The sequence below is a fragment of the Hoplias malabaricus genome, chromosome 4 (genome assembly GCF_029633855.1).
Source record: "Hoplias malabaricus isolate fHopMal1 chromosome 4, fHopMal1.hap1, whole genome shotgun sequence".
Classification (NCBI taxonomy): Eukaryota; Metazoa; Chordata; class Actinopteri; order Characiformes; family Erythrinidae; genus Hoplias; species Hoplias malabaricus.
In genome coordinates, this window is record NC_089803.1 from 2,275,314 (window position 1) to 2,296,367 (window position 21,054).

Below are 21,054 nucleotides of genomic sequence, written 5' to 3' on the forward strand. Positions count from 1 at the left end.
ACTCCTTCAGTTCACAAAGACTGGACTTCAGCTGGAGTCAGTTCTTCAAGAACCACCACGCACAGACGTATGCAAGACATGGGTTTCATGGGTCGCATTCCTTGTGTCGAGCCACTTTTGAACAAGATACAGCGTCAAAAGCATCTTGCCCCTGGGCTAAAGACAAAAAGGACTGGACTGCTGCTAAGTGGTCCAAAGTTATGTTCTCTGATGAAAGTAAATTTTGCATTTCCTTTGGAAATCAAGGTCCCAGAGTCTGGAGGAAGAAAGGAGAGGCACAGAATCCACGCTGCTTGAGGTCCATTGTAAAGTTTCCACAGTCAGTGATGGTTTAGGGAGCCATATCATCTGCTGGTGTTGGTCCACTGTGCTTTCTGAGGTCCAACGTCAACGCAGCCATCTACCAGGAATTTTTAGAACACTTCAGGCTTCCTGCTGCTGACCAACTTTATGGAGATGTAGATTTCATTTTCCAACAGGACTTGGCACCTGCACACAGTGCCAAAGCTACCAGAACCTGGTTTAAGGACCATGGTATCCCTGTTCTTAATTGGCGAGCAAACTCGCCTGACCTTGGTATTGTGAAGAGGAAGATTCTATACGCCAGACCCAACAATGCAGAAGAGCTGAAGGCCACTATCAGAGCAACCTGGGCTCTCATAACACCTGAGCAGTGCCACAGACTGATCAACTCCATGCCACACCACACTGCTGCAGTAATTCAGGCAAAAGAAGCCCCAACTATGTATTGAGTGCTGTACATGCTCGTACTTTTCAGTTAGCCAGCATTTCTAAAAATCCTTTTTTTGTATTGGACTTATGTAATATTCGAATTTTCTGAGACACTGAATTTGGTGTTTTCATTAGTTGTCAGTTATAATCATCAAATTAAAAGAAATAAACACTTGAAATATATCAGTCTGTGTGTGAGTATAATATACAAGTTTCACTTTTTGAATGGAATTACTGTAATGAATCCACTTTTTCATATTTTAATTTTATGACCAGCACGTGTATGTGCTAATAATGATGAGTCTGCAAATTTGTATGAATTTTCCAGCATTCCAGAGGTGTGGAAATCACATTTAAACATAGGTGGCACTATAAAGACAATGAGACAGGCATATCTTGAATTGTCCTAACTCCAGTAGACCTGCGTTATGATAAAACCCAGTGATATTTGCTTGGTGATGAGATCAATGAACAAATATCTGATCAGCTTCATCCAGACAATTGTCTGCACTTGGGGGCGCTATGGAGCTCCTGGTCCTCTCCCAAACCCATGCTCTATGAAAATTATAATTTGTATTATAACAAGTGGAAGGCCTGTGTCAATTTTCATTTTCATTTTTTGACCTTTGAAAAAAATCTCAAAAATGTATGACTACTTCCACTGTGGCATCTACAACATTATTACTTATATTTATATCCAATTCCTCACTTTATAATTTAAAAACATTTAATTTCATGATGTTCATTAAAATGTCTTCTATTGTTTACAAAAGAGAGAATGGTGATGCTTGTGAATATCCACACAATAAATAAAGAAATAAAGTAACAAACAAGCAAGTTGTGTCCTTGTGGCCTTTAAAAAGTAAATTTTAAAAAGATCAATTTGTCATATCAAAAGATAACTCAAGTGACGCTTATGGATTAAAAAACAGTTTAATATCCTACAGAGGGCAAACTAAAAGCATAAACATAAAAGTCTTTAATCAAGCCAAAAATACAAACAGATCCAAAGGGCAAATCCAAAGAGAGAAAAATAGAAACAATAGAAAAGCTCTGAATGCACAGATAAGGCAATACTCTTAAACAATCTTAACCAACACTGCATTTAAATACTCTGTCTAATGAGCATGAAGGAGAAACAGGGGTGATTGATATTCAGAAGATTTGGAACAGTGAAAAGATCTCAGATAAATGGAGGTGGTCATGTGATACTGCTGAGGATTCTGGGAATACCATCTTTCATGTTCATTTTCAGTGAGAGTCCAGAGAGTCATCAGATGATCATAGGATGGGAATCTTTAGAGCAAGATACACATTATTATAATGTTTGTACTCAGGACACTGTAATATCACCTGAGTGACTCTACTATAGACATAGATACAATAGGAAATAGACCAAATCATTATAATTCAACTGGTTTTGAACTTATAATAAATGCTTTTCCACGGCACACTTGTCTTGCTGCAGTGATAAGCAGGTATGCCCTTCATGGCGATCAGAATGAGAAAAACAGTCTGTCTGGATGTGTGCTGAGCTCCATCAACACTGATCTTTCCCCTTCCAAGGGTATACAGTCCAGCCCCAGAAATAGGGAGGAACAGTGATGATGGGGGGCAGACGGGCAGTAGAAGCTCAATAGGGAGTTGTATTGTCTCTATTTAGAGCACAGTGAAACACAACAATGACAGTGTGATTGAGAGGGTAAATAGGACCTGTAATAATTAATTCTGAGATCACATCTTGAAAATAAAAATAAAAGTTCCATAAACAATCCATGGCATCTAGTATCACACAGTTCAATCACACATCTCCAAATTCCCAAGCACTACACAATTCAACTTTAAGGATATTTTTTTTACATTGAATTTGACCCAAAACAATAATTAAATCCCAATCTCTGAAGGTAATCCCTCACTCAGTGCTAACCTTTCTGGTTCTGGATGAACGCAGTGATGTTTCCGGACAGAAATCTGACGACTAAAACACTTCCCACACTCTGAACAGTGATACGGTTTCTCTCCTGTGTGAATGCACTGGTGTTTTTGGAGATTACTCTGTACAGTAAAACTCTTCCCACACTCTGAACAGTGATACGGTTTCTCTCCTGTGTGAATGCGCTGGTGTGTTTGGAGACTACTCTGTACAGTAAAACTCTTCCCACACTCTGAACAGTGATACGGTTTCTCTCCTGTGTGAATGCGCTGGTGTGTTTTGAGACTACCCTGTTCAGTAAAACTCTTTCCACACTCTGAACAGTGATATGGTTTCTCTCCTGTGTGAATGCGCTGGTGTTTCTGGAGATTACTCTGAACAGTAAAACTCTTCCCACACTCTGAACAGTGATACGGTTTCTCTCCTGTGTGAATGCGCTGGTGTGTTTTGAGATGACCCTGTTCAATAAAACTCATCCCACACTCTGAACAGTGATACGGTTTCTCTCCTGTGTGAATGCGCTGGTGTTTTTGGAGATTACTCTGTACCGTAAAACTCTTCCCACACTCTGAACAGTGATATGGTTTCTCTCCTGTGTGAATGCGCTGGTGTTTTTGGAGATTACTCTGTACCGTAAAACTCTTCCCACACTCTGAACAGTGATATGGTTTCTCTCCTGTGTGAATGCGCTGGTGTTTTTGGAGATTACCCTGTACAGTAAAACTCTTACCACACTCTGAACAGTGATACGGTTTCTCTCCTGTGTGAATGCGCTGGTGTGTTTTGAGACTACCCTGTACAGTAAAACTCTTCCCACACTCTGAACAGTGATACGGTTTCTCTCCTGTGTGAATGCGCTGGTGTGTTTTGAGATGACCCTGTTCAATAAAACTCATCCCACACTCTGAACAGTGATACGGTTTCTCTCCTGTGTGAATGCGCTGGTGTTTTTGGAGATTACCCTGTTCAATAAAACTCTTCCCACACTCTGAACAGTGATACGGTTTCTCTCCTGTGTGAATGCGCTGGTGTGTTTTGAGATGACCTTGTTCAATAAAACTCATCCCACACTCTGAACAGTGATATGGTTTCTCTCCTGTGTGAATGCGCTGGTGTTTTTGGAGACTACCCTGTACAGTAAAACTCTTCCCACACTCTGAACAGTGATATGGTTTCTCTCCTGAGTGAATGCGCTGGTGTGTTTTGAGATTACCCTGTTGAGTAAAACTCATCCCACACTCTGAACATTGATACGGTTTCTCTCCTGTGTGAATGCGCTGGTGTCTTTGGAGACTACTCTGTACAGTAAAACTCTTCCCACACTCTGAACAGTGATACGGTTTCTCTCCTGTGTGAATGCGCTGGTGTGTTTTGAGACTACCCTGTACAGTAAAACTCATCCCACACTCTGAACAGTAATGCGGTTTCTCTCCTGTGTGAATGCGCTGGTGTTTTTGGAGACGGCTCTGTTTAGTAAAACTCTTCCCACACTCTCCACAGTCATAAGTTTTCCGTTTGTTTTCACTTGTCTGAGATTTCCTGTTGGATGTGTGAGTGTGGGGATTATCCAAGGATGCTTCCTGAGAACGGGAGCTTCTGTCCTCCATATCCTCACATTTAATCCCTCCTGATCTCAACATTGTTTTATATTCCACTTGGAAATGTTTCTTGATGCACCTGTGGAAAAACTCTGGAACTTTCTTGAAAAACAGGAGCCAGAGAATGTATCCAAAGAGATGGGCTTCTGTCCCGGAAGACAATAAAGAAACAAAGATAAATTAGTTAAATTCACTCTCCCCTGGCTCTCTGTTGGTGACCAATATTCTTCTGAATTTGTAGTCAGTTCCACCTTAAGTACTGCTACTGAAGCAGCAAAAAATGAGTCACTGTTGACAACTCATGGTGCAGGAATAGAGCAACATCTAGGGCTGGGCAATATAAGTGCAATCAATATCACGATTAATTGTACATTTTGCCACAATTACGATTAATGAATGATTATTTTGTTTTTGTATTCTTGACCCTCATAGTATAGTGGTGAGGTTTGTGCTGTAAATATTCTCCAGTATTAAATGTTTTTTTCTAATGAGAGCTTGTTTACATTTAACTTCTTTTTGTTCAGTGTCGTCTTAATTATACTCAAACACAGCACGTCCAAAACCAGACACTAGCTACTCCAGTCGCTTGGTCTGATTTGGCATTTAGGTTGGGTCCATATGGCAGATAGGGGCAGAATCACGTGACTAGTTTGGTAGTGTGGTTTTAAAAGGAGAGTACATGAACACACAGTGGGGACATAACAGAATAAAAATAATCAATATAATTGATATAGACAAGATTATGTTTGTTAGAAATTCTATATGTGAATTTAGATTAATTGCCCACGTATATTCAGTAAAACACGGTACAAACGTGGTGTAAATATCTTAAACACGTTTGTCTTCAGTAAAACACGGTATAAACGTGGTGTAAACACCTTAAACGCGTTTATCTTCAATAAAACACGGTATAAGCGAGGTGTAAATATCTTAAACCCGTTAATCTTCAGTAAAACACGGTGTAAACGGGGTGTAAATATCTTAAAGGCGTTTATCTAAAGTAAAACACGATATAAACGGGGTGTAAATATCTTAAACGCGTTAACCTTCAGTAAAACACGGTGCAAATATTTTAAACACATCTTTACCTTCAGTAAAAACAGGACTTGATTTCTCTCCAACACACAGCTCTCCTCCTGCTTCTCCCTCTCACACACACTCACACTCTCTCTCTCTCTCTCACACACTCACACTCACTCTCACTCTCACTCACACTCTCTCTCTCTCTCTCTCTCTCTCTCAAACACACACACACACACACACACACTCTCTCTCTCTCTCTCTCTCTCACACACACACACACCACAACACCCGCCCCCTCTCACACGATTGGCTGGAAAATCATAACAGCTGCTCTCCTATTAGACAGTCCCCACAGAGACAGCGCCCTCAGTCCAGAGCATCATTCCAATAGGTTGTTTTCAGTCACGTGGTTATTCCATACAGCGCGCAGAAAAATAACGTGTATGGCATGCATTTGGGGCCAAAATCGTCTTAATTCTAATGCCTGTAACCTAAAAATATAATGTGTACAGACGAAAAGTATATGCGTGTTGTTGTATTGAGAGGTGTTTTTTTTATGTCTACGGAATTTTTTTTTTCAGTGTACAGCATGTTTTTACATCTAAAGAGGTTGTTTTTTTTCATGTACAGACAGAATATTTTTAGGTCTACAGAGTTTTATTTTTTTGTTTGTTTGCTTTTGGTTTTTTTATTTGTTTATTTAATTTATTTCATTTACCTGTACAGACGTTATTCTACAACATCTTGACCTTTTCACTAAAGTTGCAACATTTTGCCAGTAGATGGTGGTATTTACTTACATATTGAATAATGTTGCAAGGTTATCATAAGTGTTTTATTAACCTGCTGGTTTATTTCTTTATAATCTGTAGGATAATTTACTTTAGTCTGAACACTTTAGTTTTGATTATTATGGTAAATGTAGTATGATGAATATACACATTTATAGTATTAAACACCACATTATTGCTTTCAACAAGCAATTATTTTAATTAGTTCCTCAACAAGTAGCTTGATGCTGCGTCAGCAGAGTCAATATAAACATCTGCTGACAATCCAGAGCCGGGACCAGGCCGCAGACAGACAGGCTAAACCGACCGTCTGCAAACTGCCTTGAGGCGTCACCTAGTTTCATCTGGATTGAAACTATGCCTTTGCCTCGAATTAAATGTAAAGGTAGAAAAACTTAATCAGCTCGTTTCAACAACCTAATCAATATTAAATCATATTCAGATGATAGCAGCAACACCTCAGATTAGATTTAGATCAGATGAATATTCAGCACTAAACTGAGCCACCTGAGCTAGACTATAATTATGAACATAGGCCATCAGTCATAAACTATGTGACACCTTCACTTCTTTTGAGTTTCTCTCCACCATTATGACAAATCCGCTCACAAAAAAGAAAACATTTTTATTCTGTAACATTTACAGACCTCTGGGGCTCTACTCAGAATTTCTAAAATAATTCAGTGATTTCGCTGCAAACCTAGCTGTGTGCAAATCATAGAGTTAAAATTGTAGGAGATTTCAATATCCATTTTGAGAAGGAAGATGACCCACTGAAAAGGCTTTTACTTCAATCCCAGACTCTGTTGGTATTACTCAAAAATTAACAGTGCTTACACACTATTGTAGTCACACTTTAGACTTAGTTTTGACCCTAGGTCTTAACATAGACTAACTTAATATTATACGCAAACTTCAGAAATCTCTGACCATTAACTAATTTCATATGAGCTATGTCTTAGCCATGATATATGTATGTCCCCTCGCTATTCTACAAAGCATATAATAAAACCATCTACCACTCTACAGTTTATAGGAAACCTCCCAGAACTATCAACCCCAGTTCCCACTCCATCAGACCCAGTGGAGCTAGATGTACTAACTGACTACTTAGAAAATACCTGTTGATCTTCTTTAGAAAATGTGGCACCACTTAAAAGAAAAAGTATGGGACAGAAAAAGCTCGCCCCATGGTACAATGATGAAACCTGTACCTTAAAACAAATATCACAGACACTATAGCGGAAATGGAGATCAACCAAGCTGTAGGTGTTCCACTCTGCCTGGAAGGACAGCCTTATAGAGTATAGAAATGCCCTCACTAAAGCTCACTCAGCATATCTGGCTTCGCTGATCTTCAATAATAAAAATAATCCTAGAGTACTGTTTAGTGTGTTTTCCAGAACTACAAAAAATAAGGCAGGTTCTGAACAACTAATTCCTGCATCTGTCGCCAGTAAAGTCTTTATGGACATTTTTAATAAGAAAATCGAGAATATTAGACAAAAAACTCAACCCACAGTATTAAATCTGACCTGGCTGCCACCCGATGTCACCATGTACCCAAAGCTCTTAAACTAGTTATTAAAACTATGATCAAGAACCCAAATCTTGATGCTAGCACATTGTCTAATTACAGGCCTATTTCTAATCTACCATTTCTATTCAAGATCTTAGAAAAAGCTGTGGCCCAACAGCTTAGTTCATATCTACATAAGAATCATATATATAAAAAATTCCACTCTGGATTCAGGCCACATCATAGCACTGAGACAGCTCTAGTCAAGATAACAAATGATCTTCGGTAACACTTTATACCCCCGTGTCTTAACATGTACTTTCCTGGCACTTACTGCGTATCTTTTTGCTTTTTATCACTTCCTGCGTTTTTTGTTTTTTACATTTCATGTCAAATCTTTGTCTTACTGGAATTCTGTGAAGCTGCTTTGTGACAACATCAGTTGTGAAAAGAGCTATATAAATAAATTTGATTTGATTTGATTTGATATCTTCACACGTTTTATGGTGTACATATGGTGTTTTAAAGTGTATTTAACGTGTACTTACAGTATATCTTCCCATACTTCCCTTGGAATTCAGTGCATCTACACCCCAACACATAATGTATCTTCTCGCAATTTAAAGTGTATTTACAGCGTACATCTAAAATATTTACCAGCCCACGTTTTTACAAGTACGACTCAGTCGTACTATATGTCCTTGTGTGTATATATGTATGAGTCAATTCTACAAAAGATGCCAAGCTCTAAAACAGTTTCTGTCTGATTGCATGCAAAGGTAGACATCACATTTACTTCGGTTTTCCATGATGGTGGCTGAACACAGTAATAAATTAAATGTGAGTAATTGCCCTGTGAGCAGTAACAAAGATTTACATAGCAGTATGTATTGGAGCAGCCCCTGCAAATATTTAGTAATAACTCAAGTACAGTATTTACACTGTTGTTTATTTACTGTATTGTGAAGACAGATGACGGAAAAGTTTACATTTGCACATTCAATTTTAAACATATTTATGTGTTTAATATATATGTCAGGAGCAGTCTGTATGTCCATCAGACCGTGCTAGAAGCAGAGTACACAGTAATAACAGTTATGAGTAATAAATATCACTGCTTTAAAGTGACGGTGAACACTTACTGTGCAGTAGACACTACAGAACAGACAGAGTATAGAGGTGTGCTCTGTATGTGCAGAGTGAGTGTTCACTGATTGCAAATGTACAGAATGAACACATTCACAGTACAAGGTCCTAGTGTATGGGGGGTGATGTGGTCAGGAAGGGGGTGGAATGGGAGTCATTGCGGTTAGGAGATCAGGTTAGGTGTTTGTTGATGTGGACACAGAGGAACTTCACACTCTCCACATAGCTTCTCCAAAGATGTGGAGGGGGAGGTGGTCTGTCTGTCTTTGTTCTTCTGATGGTCCACGATGATCTCCTTTGTCCTAGAGGTGTGAAGAGCCAGGACCTAGACGTTCCCCCTCATTCCTGCAGACTCCCTCATCGCCATCTGAAATGAGGCCCACTATTGTTGTGTCCTCTGAGAAGTTTATGTTGTTTTACAGGTGAATGGGGTCTACAATGTTCATTACACAGAGAACAAAGAGTGATCTGAGGTGTGGCTGACAGAGTAAATGAGAACTCAACTGAACAGACGATGAAACACTGAGTTAAAGTTAGGGTCAATCTGCAGAACTGATCAATGGAAGGACTGGTTGTGATTGGTTAAAGAAGTCCTTACACAGCTGTTACTATGTCTTTGACTTATAAGTGTCACATGTAGTGTGAGTACGCATTAAGCCCCACCAGAATCTGTTTTTCAGGTTTATTTAATAGATATCAACCTGGGTTACCACGAATATCTGTTTGGAAAATGCCAGATAAACCTCTCATTTAAAAACATATGAACTAGTTCATGTACATTTTAGAATAAGATACAGATATTTTACGAAACTTTTCAGAAGTCTGGGTTTAATTGGTACTGTTCCACTATGTAGGCCCATGTGTGTTCCAAATAAACCTATATCACGATTTGTTAATTCATTAAATACATTTGTTTCCAAATAAATACAGCAGCACGTTAATTCTGTAATATGTTAAGTGTTTGAATAAATGAACCAGTGACTCAACATCAGAAACATAACACAGATCAGATATTTAATGCAGAACAACTTAGTTTGTTTTTGTAATGGGTCCATTTCTTCCTGCGCCCTTGCCGTTCAGACGCTTCGCTGCTTAGCTCTGCTATCTTTTATTTCTTTCCTTTTTATGTTTTTTAAACCTACTTGTTTTTCTGATAGAGAATCTGAGCTTTTAAATATACACAAGTCAGCAGCACTATGAAGCCAAAACTGGATATTTTCTGCTTTTGATACTTTTTAAAGTAGTGCGATTGCTCTAGGAACCAGGACTGTTCCAACAACCAGGACAGTTTCAACAGGCTACAGTAGAAGAAACTTGTGAAATGCCTCATCATTTTGTTCAACACATGTGCTGTCAGAATTGTTACGGACTTCTACAGAGAATGTCAGCTTTTGAAAGGGATTTTTGGAGCCTGCTATCAGAGTATAAAAAAGACTGGCATTTCGGAGCGGTGTGAGGAGTAACAGAGAGTGCACTGTAAATAATTGCAGTAAATTTACATTAATTTTCAACAGTAAGGTACTGTAAATCTGTTTTACAGTATTTTACTGTTTTAAGCAATGCATTGTGGGACATGCCAAATGATCAAAAGAACTTACAGTATATTACTGCTTTTAATGAACAAATCACCAGGAAGTGCGATTTTATCATCTGTTCCACATGAAAATTGATTATCAGGGTGAGGTGTAAGAAATATTTTCTTGTTTAGAAAAATACAGAAGTGTTGAATAGGGTGTTTTATAAACTTGTCTGCTTTTATTCCATTTGAGTTTAATATATTTTAGTCTAAAGTCATTATATATATAAATATATTGTGTTTTAATTGCTCTCCGTAGGCTGCTTAACTGAGTCTCCGTCTCGGACGAGTTCCAACACTGTGGAAGACATCATGTCTCACCCCTGTCCCTAAGAAGCCACACCCAAGTGAATTTAACGACTACAGGCCTGTGGCTCTAACATCACATGTGATGAAGACAATGGAGAGACTGGTCTTATGCATACTGAGACCCCAGGTACGCCATGCACTGGACCCACTACAGTTTGCATAAGGAGAAAGTGGGCGTGGAGGATGCCATCACTTATCTCCTACACAGGACACATTCTCACCCGGGAAAGGGGAACAGTGCTGTGAGAATCATGTTCTTTGACTGCTCAAGCGCTTTCAACACCATCCAACCTCTCAGACTGGGAGACAAGGTCCAACAGATGGACGTGTGGACGCTCACCTGGTAACCTGGATTACAGATTATCTGTTAGAGCGGCCACAGTACGTGAGACTGAAGAACTGTCTCTCCGACACTATGATCTGCAGCAGAGGAGCTCCACAGGGAACTGTGCTCTCACCAGTCCTGTTCACCCTGTACACATCTGACTTCTGCTACAATACCGAGTTGTGCCACATGCAGAAGTTCTCTGATGATACTGCGATTGTGGGGTGTATCAGGAACGAGCAGGAGGAGGAGTACAGGAGCCTGGTGGAGGTCTTTGTACAATGGTGCAAACTGAGCCACCTGCAACTGAACACTTCAAAGACCAAGAAGATGGTGGTGGACTTCCGCAAGTCAAAGCCTGTCCTGCTACCAGTCACCATTGATGGGGTTGACGTGGAGGTGGTGGACACCTATAAGTATCTGGGCTTACACCTAGACAATAAACTGAACTGGCCAGCCAACACTGAAGCACTCTACAAGAAAGGGCAGAGCAGGCTGTACTTCCTGAGGAGGTTGGGGTCCTTCAATGTCTGCAGCAAGCTCCTCAGGATGTTTTACCAGACTGTTGTTGCCAGTGTCCTCTTTTATGCTGTGGTATGCTGGGGAGGAAGCATAAAGAAGAGGGACGCTGGGCGACTAGACAGGCTGGTTAAGAAAGCTGGCTCTGTGGTGGGGGCTGAACTGGAGTGCATCACTTCCATATCAAACAAGAGGACCCTGAACAAACTGATTAGCATCTTGGACAATGAGTGCCATCCACTCCACAGTATCATAACTAAGCAGAAGAGGTTGATCAGCAGGAGACTTCGCTCACTGCCAGGCTCAAATGACAGACTGAGGAAGTCATTTGTCCCCAGGGCTATTGAGCTGTTCAACGCTTCACTCAAGGGGAGAGGAGAGATTGACTTCTCCGCATAGTCTGTCTGCCTATCCACCACCACCACCACCTCCTCCATATTTGTACGTGTACCTAACTGGACAATAGACAAGTCAACCACTGGACAAGTCAACCATCTCATCTACCTCATGTATACTTTAATCTGACAGCTACAATAGTAGTTTTTGTAGTGGATATGATGAATGTGTATTAATTTCTAATAAGAAATTTTGACTTTCTGAAGATGTGATTTTAAATACCCAAGCTTTCGCTAGTTTTGGAGACATCTCCAACAAAGATCGGAATGCAAGATTAGCATCCAGAGCAGGCTCGTAAAACCTCACTCCAGGACGTTTACAACCCAAGGTCCCAGGGTCAAGAGGAGAATCTCAGCAAAGTGCAGAGAGACACACAGACTCAAATTTGATTAAAACTGTTCTCTCACACCTTTTGAAAGATTGTTAAACAAAACAATCACAAACCTTAATTCCCATTGGTTTAAAACAATTTGAAGTTACATATGTGCACAACTGTTTGGGATTAATCCTGTTTTGACAATCAAAATAGGTGGAACTAATTTACATGTATTTAAAGTCACTTTTGTTTTATATGAATTTATGTAGAACCAAGGTAGCCACATACTATGTGTTTAGTTGGTTAATAATTATATAGAACATGGTTGTATTTTTCTTAATGATATTACTTTGTGTTAACATATAATCTTTTATATTGCAAAGTATTCACTTAGGGATGGTCAAGTCTTTGTCTTGTCAAGTGTCATAAATTCTATGTGATGCCACTCCCAAGGTACAGGAAACAGCCAATCAGGAGCAAAAAAGGCTCCAATTCTCCCTCATTGAGGACGAATCAGGTATTCGGGGCGGGTTTTCTAAATTCAGGTTAAAAACCTGTGGCGCCAAATGACACAAGCTTTTCTGAGATTTTCGAGCTTTTTGAGCTTTTCAAGCTTTTTGAGCTTCTGCCCCTTTTTCTCCGATGTTCGACTCTTCACTTCAAGGCTCCAGAAACTTGGGGCGTTGTCTCTTTTAGCTTTTTCAAGGCTAATAGAGTAAAATGACCTGAGGTTTGGAAATGACTCTGCAGGCGTCAGACTCATGGTATTCTTAAACAGTCTTGCACCTTTAAAGCGTGGTCCAGATAGAAACTACAGATTAAGAAAAGCTATAGTTTACGCCTCGCAAAATTTCAAACAATAGCCTTTCTTAGAACTTAGGGCAATAATTATCATAGAGAAATTCCCTCATATATTAATCTCCCTGTTCCCTCATATATCGCTGTAATCCATTTTATCATATGAATGTCTAATCAATATTCATTATTTGATATTATTATTAATAAACCAGTTGTGTGATAAAACCAATCCTTGGTTATTTGTTTGTGTGTGCACCTTTCTTGTATGGAATTATAACTTCTAGTTCAGATTCCATTTCAGAGTCAAGAACCCACGATGGATCAATGAGCATAATTCATTAATAACAGTTAATTCTAGCTAATTTTGCTGTATAATATGTGAAGATGACCTATTTGTCTAAGTTAAAATTAATGGCTCCAAAACATGGAGCTTAGCAAAATGAATTAAATAATTAATTATTAATAAAATAATAATTAATTATCATTGACTCCGCTATGTAGTGCAAATGCCACCGCAACGTGTGCATACTATTTCCACTATATATTTATATATATATATATATATATATATATATATATATATATATATATATATATATAATTTAATTTTGGCGCCCATCGTGGGGCATAATTATTATATATATATTTTTTTAATTTTGGCGCCCAATAGTAAGGCTTTTGATTAATAGTCGTGATCAGAAGTTATGATTCCTTTACAAGAAAAAATTGCACACCAGTAAGTTAAGCGCAGCCTTGTGCTTCAGCGATAAGAGTGGCCTGTTTAAGAGATAGGGGCCTCACAACTGCTTCCTCCCAACCTTAGTCCCCTCTAATTCATAACTAGGACCTGTTCCTAAATTAAGCCTTGAATGTGAGCGATGATTGTCATTTCACTGTTGTTTTGATTTAATGATTAGTGTGAACATGCTTTTCATTCGTGAAATTATTAGGCTGCCGCCGTGCGCCTAATTGTGAAGTAATACTATGGGTTTGTCAGCTGTGCTGCGTCACTGTTTAATTGCCTGCATGAAAACGTATGACACACCCGTGAGAGGTTAAATTAATCACAATGCGTGATTCTCTGTGTATGTGTAAGTTCTGAATCGCCCAAAAGTCTGCTACTTCCAGCTTTTGATCGACAAATTTTGTACCTCTGATGTACAGCTCGTTAAAATACGTTCATAAATGCAGGAATTGTTTGTGTCAACCCATAAGTAGTGAGACCGTGAATCCCGCGCTCATAATTGCAGGCAGAATCTCGTGCCTTGAATTTGTAAAACAATGGGAATAGTGAACTCGCTCTAAAGTGGCCCAAACAAAGGTCTCTGTTTTGTTTAAGACTCGCAATGGTGTGTTTTCCCTTCAGTTTCCGAACTGGAATGGTTTAAATTATGCCAAACCAGTGAACCTACCCCAGGGGGAGGAGTTAAGTAAATAAGGTGTTGCCACTGACCCAGCCCTGGAAACACCAGGAGCCCTGTGGCTGACTTGTGCTTTTGCAACTGAAGTCAATTTATGGTGCCCCCTTTCGTATGACTTGCGCTACTGCATGTAAGATTTCTGTGGTGCACCCTTGTGCATAACTTGTGCTATTGCAACTGAAGTTAATTTATGGTGCCCCCTTTCGCATGACTTGCGTTACTGCATTTAAAGTTTCTCTGGTGCACTCTTGTGTATGACTTATGTAAGTGCAAGTTAATTAAAAGCACTTGTCTTTCATATAATATACTAAATTTGCATGTAAATTGTAAGTTATAATTGTTGTACTGCTTCTATCCTTTACTCATTCTTCCATAAGTGGAAGTAACCAATTACTGATTATAAAATCTATATTGGTTGAGGTGAAATAAATTAAAACTGCAGTAATTAGACATTAATGAGCATTAAATCTGACATACAACCCAGTCACCAAGCATCAGTGGTAAGACCCCTGACTAATTTTTATTTGTAATTAGCAAGCTCAACAGGAGCCACAGTGTCAAAATATACAGCTATGATCCACAGCGCTGAGCCCTCTCACATGGCAAATCTGATGTCACAATTAATGGCCCTCCATTTAATGGAGAAACCTAAAGGCGAGGCCTTAATGAAGGTAGCCAGTCTTATGGCTACACTAGCAATAGAAAAACTCAAACACACTGTCCAGGACATAGACTTAGAAGCAGTGAAAACACAAATGATGAGCCCAGAAATGGAGAACATCAGAAATTCTCGCAAAGAGCCTGATCATTTAATGGCACTACATGCAAAAACAGCAGAACTTGCAGCAGTCAAAGATGAACTCCAATTCAAATCAAATCAAATCAAATTTATTTATATAGCGCTTTTCACAACTGATGTTGTCACAAAGCAGCTTCACAGAATTCCAGTAAGACAAGATTTGACATGAAATGTAAAGACAAATGTAAAACCCTCAAGTGAGCAAGCCAGGGGCGACAGTGGCAAGGAAAAACTCCCCCAGCTGAGGAAGAAACCTTGGGAGGAACCAAGGCTCACAAGGGGTGACCCATCCTCCTCTGGTCAATCTACTGGTGATGATAGTTAGTAGTCCATGAGAACTTGAAAATTTCCAGAGTGTGGCTAATGACTCCGGCAGATCTGACTATGACAGCATTAACTAAAAGGAGAGAACCAGGAGGACACACAGACACGGGAGCATCCTGAAACACTGGCATCCCTCCGCTCCACCGTCAACAAACCTGAGTGATCGCGAGAAGCGGCGGGACGACAGCACCAGCGTCTCAGTATACTATAATTCCCTGTGTCCATGGACCCCCCAGATCTGCCGCCTTTATCTATGGGGGAGCATTAGCTACCAAATGATAAACTAAACAAATGAGTTTTTAGCCTACATTTGAAGATTGCGACTGTGTCTGAGTCCCGTACATTTTCTGGAAGATCATTCCAGAGTTGGGGGGCTTTATAAGAGAAGGCTCTTCCCCCAGCTGAGGCCTTCTGAATTCTGGGAACATTTAAAAATCCAGTATTCTGTGATCTGAGTGAACGTGGAGGCTCATAATAGGAAATTGTATCTTGAAGATATTCAGGAGCAAGCCCATGTAGAGCTTTATATGTTAATAACAAAATTTTGTAGTCAATGCGGAATTTAACAGGCAGCCAATGAAGTGATGATAAAACTGGGCTGATATGTTCAAATTTTCTAGTTTTAGTGAGGACCCTAGCTGCAGCATTTTGAACTAGTTGAAGTTTTCTTAAATTGCTGCTGGTGCATCCTGACAGTAGTGCGTTACAGTAGTCAAGCCTTGAAGTAATAAAGGCATGTACTAATGTTTCTGCGTCCTGGAGGGATAAGGCATTTCTAATCTTAGCAATATTGCGAAGATGTAAAAAAAGCTGTCCTAGTGATACTACCTATGTGTTGATCAAATGATAAATCCGGGTCAATTATGACACCAAGATTTTTTGCTGCTGAACCAGGTTTAACTAGAAAGTTAGCTAGATTTAAAATTAAGTCTGATAATTTATTTCTTGTCACTTTTGGACCCAAAAGCAGGACCTCTGTTTTGTTGCTGTTTAGAAGGAGGAAGTTACGCAACATCCAGCCTTTCACGTCTTTTACACAGTCCTCTATTTTCTTTAATCTGTGTTTGTCATCGGGCTTGGCTGAAATATACAATTGTGTGTCGTCTGCGTAACAGTGAAAGTTAATGTCATGGTTTCTTATAACTGTGCCTAGGGGGGTGGCTTCATTTAGTGCTAAATATTCATTTGGTTTAACCCACGTTTCCGTGAGACAGAAAACATTGAATTTATGATCACTTATAATATCATTTACGATGAGTGCTTTTGAGTTTAGTGATCTTATGTTGAGTAACCCAAATTTTAGTTCTGAGGTGTTGCTGCTAGGTGTTGTGTATGATTTAATATTGATTAGGTTGCTGAAACAGGCTGATTTTGTTTTTCTACTTTTACATTTAGTTCGGGGGAAAGACACAGTCTCAATACAGTTGAACCTGGGTGACGTCTCAAGACAGTTCGCAGACGGTCGGTTTAGCCTGTCTGTCTGCGGCCTGGTCCCGGCTCTGGATTGTCAGCAGCTATCTACACTACTCTGCTGACTAACTAAAAGACTATGTGCTATACTGCAAGAAAGTAAGGCAGCACCCTCCCGCGTGGGGTGGATACCATCCCTACCTATAAGACCAGGCTTGCCCTTGAAACGTAACCAATTGTCTATAAAGCCCACTTGATTTTCGGAACACCACTTGGACATCCAGCAGTTTAACGCCCAAAGTCTGCTGTAAGCTTCGTCGCCACGCCGCATTGGTATGGGGCCAGAGCAGATTACGGCATCGGACATCGTCTGGGCCAGTTTAATCACCTCTGTAATATTACCCTTAGTTACCTCAGACTGCCGCAGACGAATATCATTGGCCCCTACATGAATGACTACCCTCGAATATCTCCTATTAGCTAACAGTCTAAGGTTGCCACTAATATCCGGCGCTCTGGCTCCCGATAAACAGCTAACTGTTACTGCCGGCGCCCCTAAAGGAGTAGCTAATTTCACGTGCCGAACAATAGAGTCTCCTATAACCAGAGCACTCTTAACAGGCTCCTCAGCGGGTGCTTCACTGAGCAGGGCAAACCTGTTTGACACGCGAATCGGAGGAGCGTGGTGTCCCGGTGGGCTAGCTTTGGCCTCAGCGTTAGCATCAGCCTTAGCTTTCCGGCTATGACGCCGAGACGTCACCCATTCACCCCGCTGTGAGGGCTCTAACGCCGGAGTCGTGGGGGTGCTAACTCTCCCTAAGGCACCCGGAGTTGCTAACACTGAATCTCGCTGTTTATCCCTCAACAATAATAAGCTCCGGATGCGCACTTCTAGCTGGTCCACTTTATCCACCAGAGAGCTAACTAGCTGACACTTACTACAAATACAACCACTATATTTATCGCTAGAGGTGGAAAAGGGCGTTAAACTAAACATGCCACACTCTGAGCAGGCAAAACAGCCAGTAGTAGCCATGGAATTGCAGGTACTTACCGCTTTTAGTGAATTTTAGTAACTTACACCAAGAATGTTACTCCAGGGTCCGGTGGCAGTTTTAGTGCCTCTGTAATGAATATTCCTGCGGAGACAATCTAAAAGATAGATCTATGGATGGTTAGTAGGTTATAAAAACAGATATAAATATAGAAATAACAATGGAAACAAGTAAACAGGAAAACCCGAGCCTGTCTCAGCACCTGCAGTCAGAGACAGAAAGCAAAATAAACATTGTTAAAGCAGAGCTAGAGAAGGTACGCTCACAGCTATTTAGTAACCAACAGAGAACCACTCTGAACACATTTATAGGGAGCTGCAGATTCCAAAGTTCAAAGGTATCCCTGAGTCACTTTTACCAGCACCAACAGCCCCTACACCAGCTCCACCACTGGAGGCTAACGGAGTCCTCCCAAACACAGCTGAACATAGGTTCTCTCAGGTTAGCTATGTGCCCCCAGCACATTATCAGACTCCCTCCTACAGGGACCTGGACAGAATCGCGCACCACATAATGCGCTTCGAGCCAAAGCCGGATGGCTCAAATGATATCTATTTGTACCTAAAAGACATAGATTTATTTTTGCAAAGGTTCCCTGGAGCCATGGTAGATGACAGAATCTACCTGATCAGAATGACATCCAGCAAGGAAGTCAGCAGTTTCATTGAACGGCAACCTAACTATGTCAGGAGGCAATACGATGTGCTCTGTGACGCTTTGGAGAAGGAGTTCTCCAATCAGTTGTCACAGGCAGGACTGATGACAGCACTGCAAGTTAAACAACAAAGGCAGGAGTCACCCCATCAGTACTATCACCACCTTAGACAAGCTTATTTCGGGCCCCGAAATGAACCAGGAATGGAAGAAGAGTTGGATTTCAAAACACTGTTTGTCCTAAATCTCCATCCCAACACTAGTTACTATCTAGGGGTTGCAGCATGTCCACGCACCTTGTCTAGCAAACAGCTGCGTGACTTAGCACTCAAAGGCTTTTTAAAAGACCAACAAACTTTAAATCAACAGCCAGAAATGCCACAAAATTTTAGCTGTTACATTCAGCCTTCCCCCATGGAGCTAGACGAAGCCCCTAGGGCTGAATCGTGGTATCCAAGACCCACGCAATCTCACAGGCTTACTGAAAATCAGGAGAATAATAACCCTTTACAATCCAATAGGAGATCTCCTCCAGTCCTCACTGGTCAGGTGAAACGCAACATCACTCAAACCCCTGTGTTAATCAGTTAATGTCATGGCACCCTCAGAATAAATTCCCCGCCAGTAGGCATGAGAGTCCAGCACCCAAGGAAAATATTTTGGACCACGGATGGTCCCAAAACTCTCACACACGTGACAAACCCCTAGACAAAAGCCCCTGTCCTAACTCGACTAATGAGAACAGGGATGAGAACTGCCACCAGTGTGAAAGCTCAGATGATGCGAATAAGTCTGAAGTAACTGGAATTAGCACAGAAATTCCAGTAACCGCTGAACAGGTGTTTTCGCACCTGTGTAAAGAGGAGCGTCAGACAGCTGACCTCTTCTCAGACACCTCAGGTGAAACTGAGCATGTCCCAAGGACCCCTGCAATTCAGACTTGCACATCTGACCAGTTTAATAAGGGGGGTGAAAATCAGACTCCTCTTAATGTCACGCTTGTTCAAGGTGATCCACCTGCACCACAGTTCCTTGGCCATTTAACAGAAAAGGGGGGTGCTCGTAGATTAAACCTGACCACAGTCCTGGAAAAGAAGCGTGTACAAGAAGCTCTCTTGGACACTGCGTCAGACATCACACTGATATCATCCACACTCTTTGATGAAGTGTGGGCTGCAGCAGACCATGCCCCATGAAGATTACAGTTACAAAACTGCTCCCTCCAAATTGTGCCTTATTCATACACTGGTATCAAAATAAAGTCTGTGGCAAGAGTGCTCATAACAATAGGACCCATAAGTCTGGTTCACCCTGTATATGTGTCTCCTATTGAAAACATTCCCTTCCTTATTGGTAAGGACCTGCTCAACAGGCTTGAGCCACTGATTGACTTCAAGTGTTTGAAGATCTGGGCCCAGTGAAGTGGAGTATGGACCGAATAAAGAAACGAAAGTTCTTAATAAAGACTCTCCACTCTGAATAAGGATTTTGTTTGGAACAGAACCCACATTCCACAGAATTTTGTGTGTGTATACAGACCCTCCCACACCTACACACACACACACACAAACTCACATCAAAGACCGAGCAGGACACTTTCCGGTGGACCCCTCAGTCGTCTTCAGAAATGGAAAGATAACAAGCCAGTTTATTGTGCTTTTAGGCAGAGGGGAGATCAAACAAAGTGGGGAATAACTGTGGGTGACATTTTGGCTTTATGGCTGTGGCGCCTAAACGGCGAAACGTTATCTTTTGTGAAAATCAGCAGGTGACTACACTGACTGAACTCGGTTTGAACTCCTGGAAAACCATCCGCACCGGACGAACAGCATGGACCAACAGTGACCCCAAGTGCACGTTTGCGAAATCACGTCTCGCCTGAGGTCGCTTAAATACACAACGGAAATAATCAAATTCTAATAAATATGTGTATGTGATATGTATGAATGTCACTCTTTGTTGTCCTCAGATGAACGTCTACAAACCAATGAAGTGATGTGTATTACTGTTTCAGTCATGATGTTTCGATGAAAAGTTTCTGTCTCTAATTAAGAAAATGAATTAATGTTTTCTAACATAATATTGTAGTGGGATGTATTCATAACGTACCCAAGATATATATATACGTAGATGTTTGATATTAATAATCCAGGAGATGCATTATGCTATACCACAAGTATGTATAGGTGATTTTTATGTTGTTCAATTTTGTGTACACATGAATCTTTCCTCTCTCTCTCTCTCTTTCTGAAACGTGAAACAAGTCACGTGAGCCTCAGACCCAGGATCCAATCAAAGGAAGGACACCTCCCAATTGGGCGTGACCGCGCTACCTTTGAAAAGAGGGTGCCGACTCATTTTTGCTTTCTCTTGACTTCCGCTCTCTTGACTTCCGCTCCTCTTGACTTCC

General features: G+C 40.7%; 2 protein-coding genes across 3 annotated transcripts in view; both read right to left on the reverse strand.

Moving 5' to 3' along the window:
* Positions 1 to 2,154: 2,154 nt before the first annotated feature.
* LOC136694205 (zinc finger protein 420-like) overlaps positions 2,155 to 21,054 on the reverse strand; it is a 190,093-nt gene continuing 171,193 nt past the window's right edge. The window contains exons 3-4 of one of the 2 annotated variants that reach the window (XM_066667585.1): positions 14,470 to 14,483; positions 2,155 to 4,204 (exon numbers count right to left, since the gene is read on the reverse strand). In XM_066667585.1, coding sequence (XP_066523682.1) covers positions 2,617 to 4,204; positions 14,470 to 14,483 — 1,602 coding nt within the window. In that variant the 3' untranslated portion in view covers positions 2,155 to 2,616. Of the gene's footprint in view, positions 4,410 to 5,351; positions 5,456 to 14,469; positions 14,484 to 21,054 lie in introns of those variants that run through there. The other variant, XM_066667586.1, reaches the window with a different exon arrangement.
* On the reverse strand, positions 15,920 to 18,101 carry LOC136694258 (uncharacterized). The gene has a single exon (XM_066667671.1). The coding sequence runs from the start codon at positions 17,969 to 17,971 to the stop codon at positions 17,033 to 17,035; it is 939 nt and encodes a 312-aa protein (XP_066523768.1). The 5' UTR covers positions 17,972 to 18,101; the 3' UTR covers positions 15,920 to 17,032.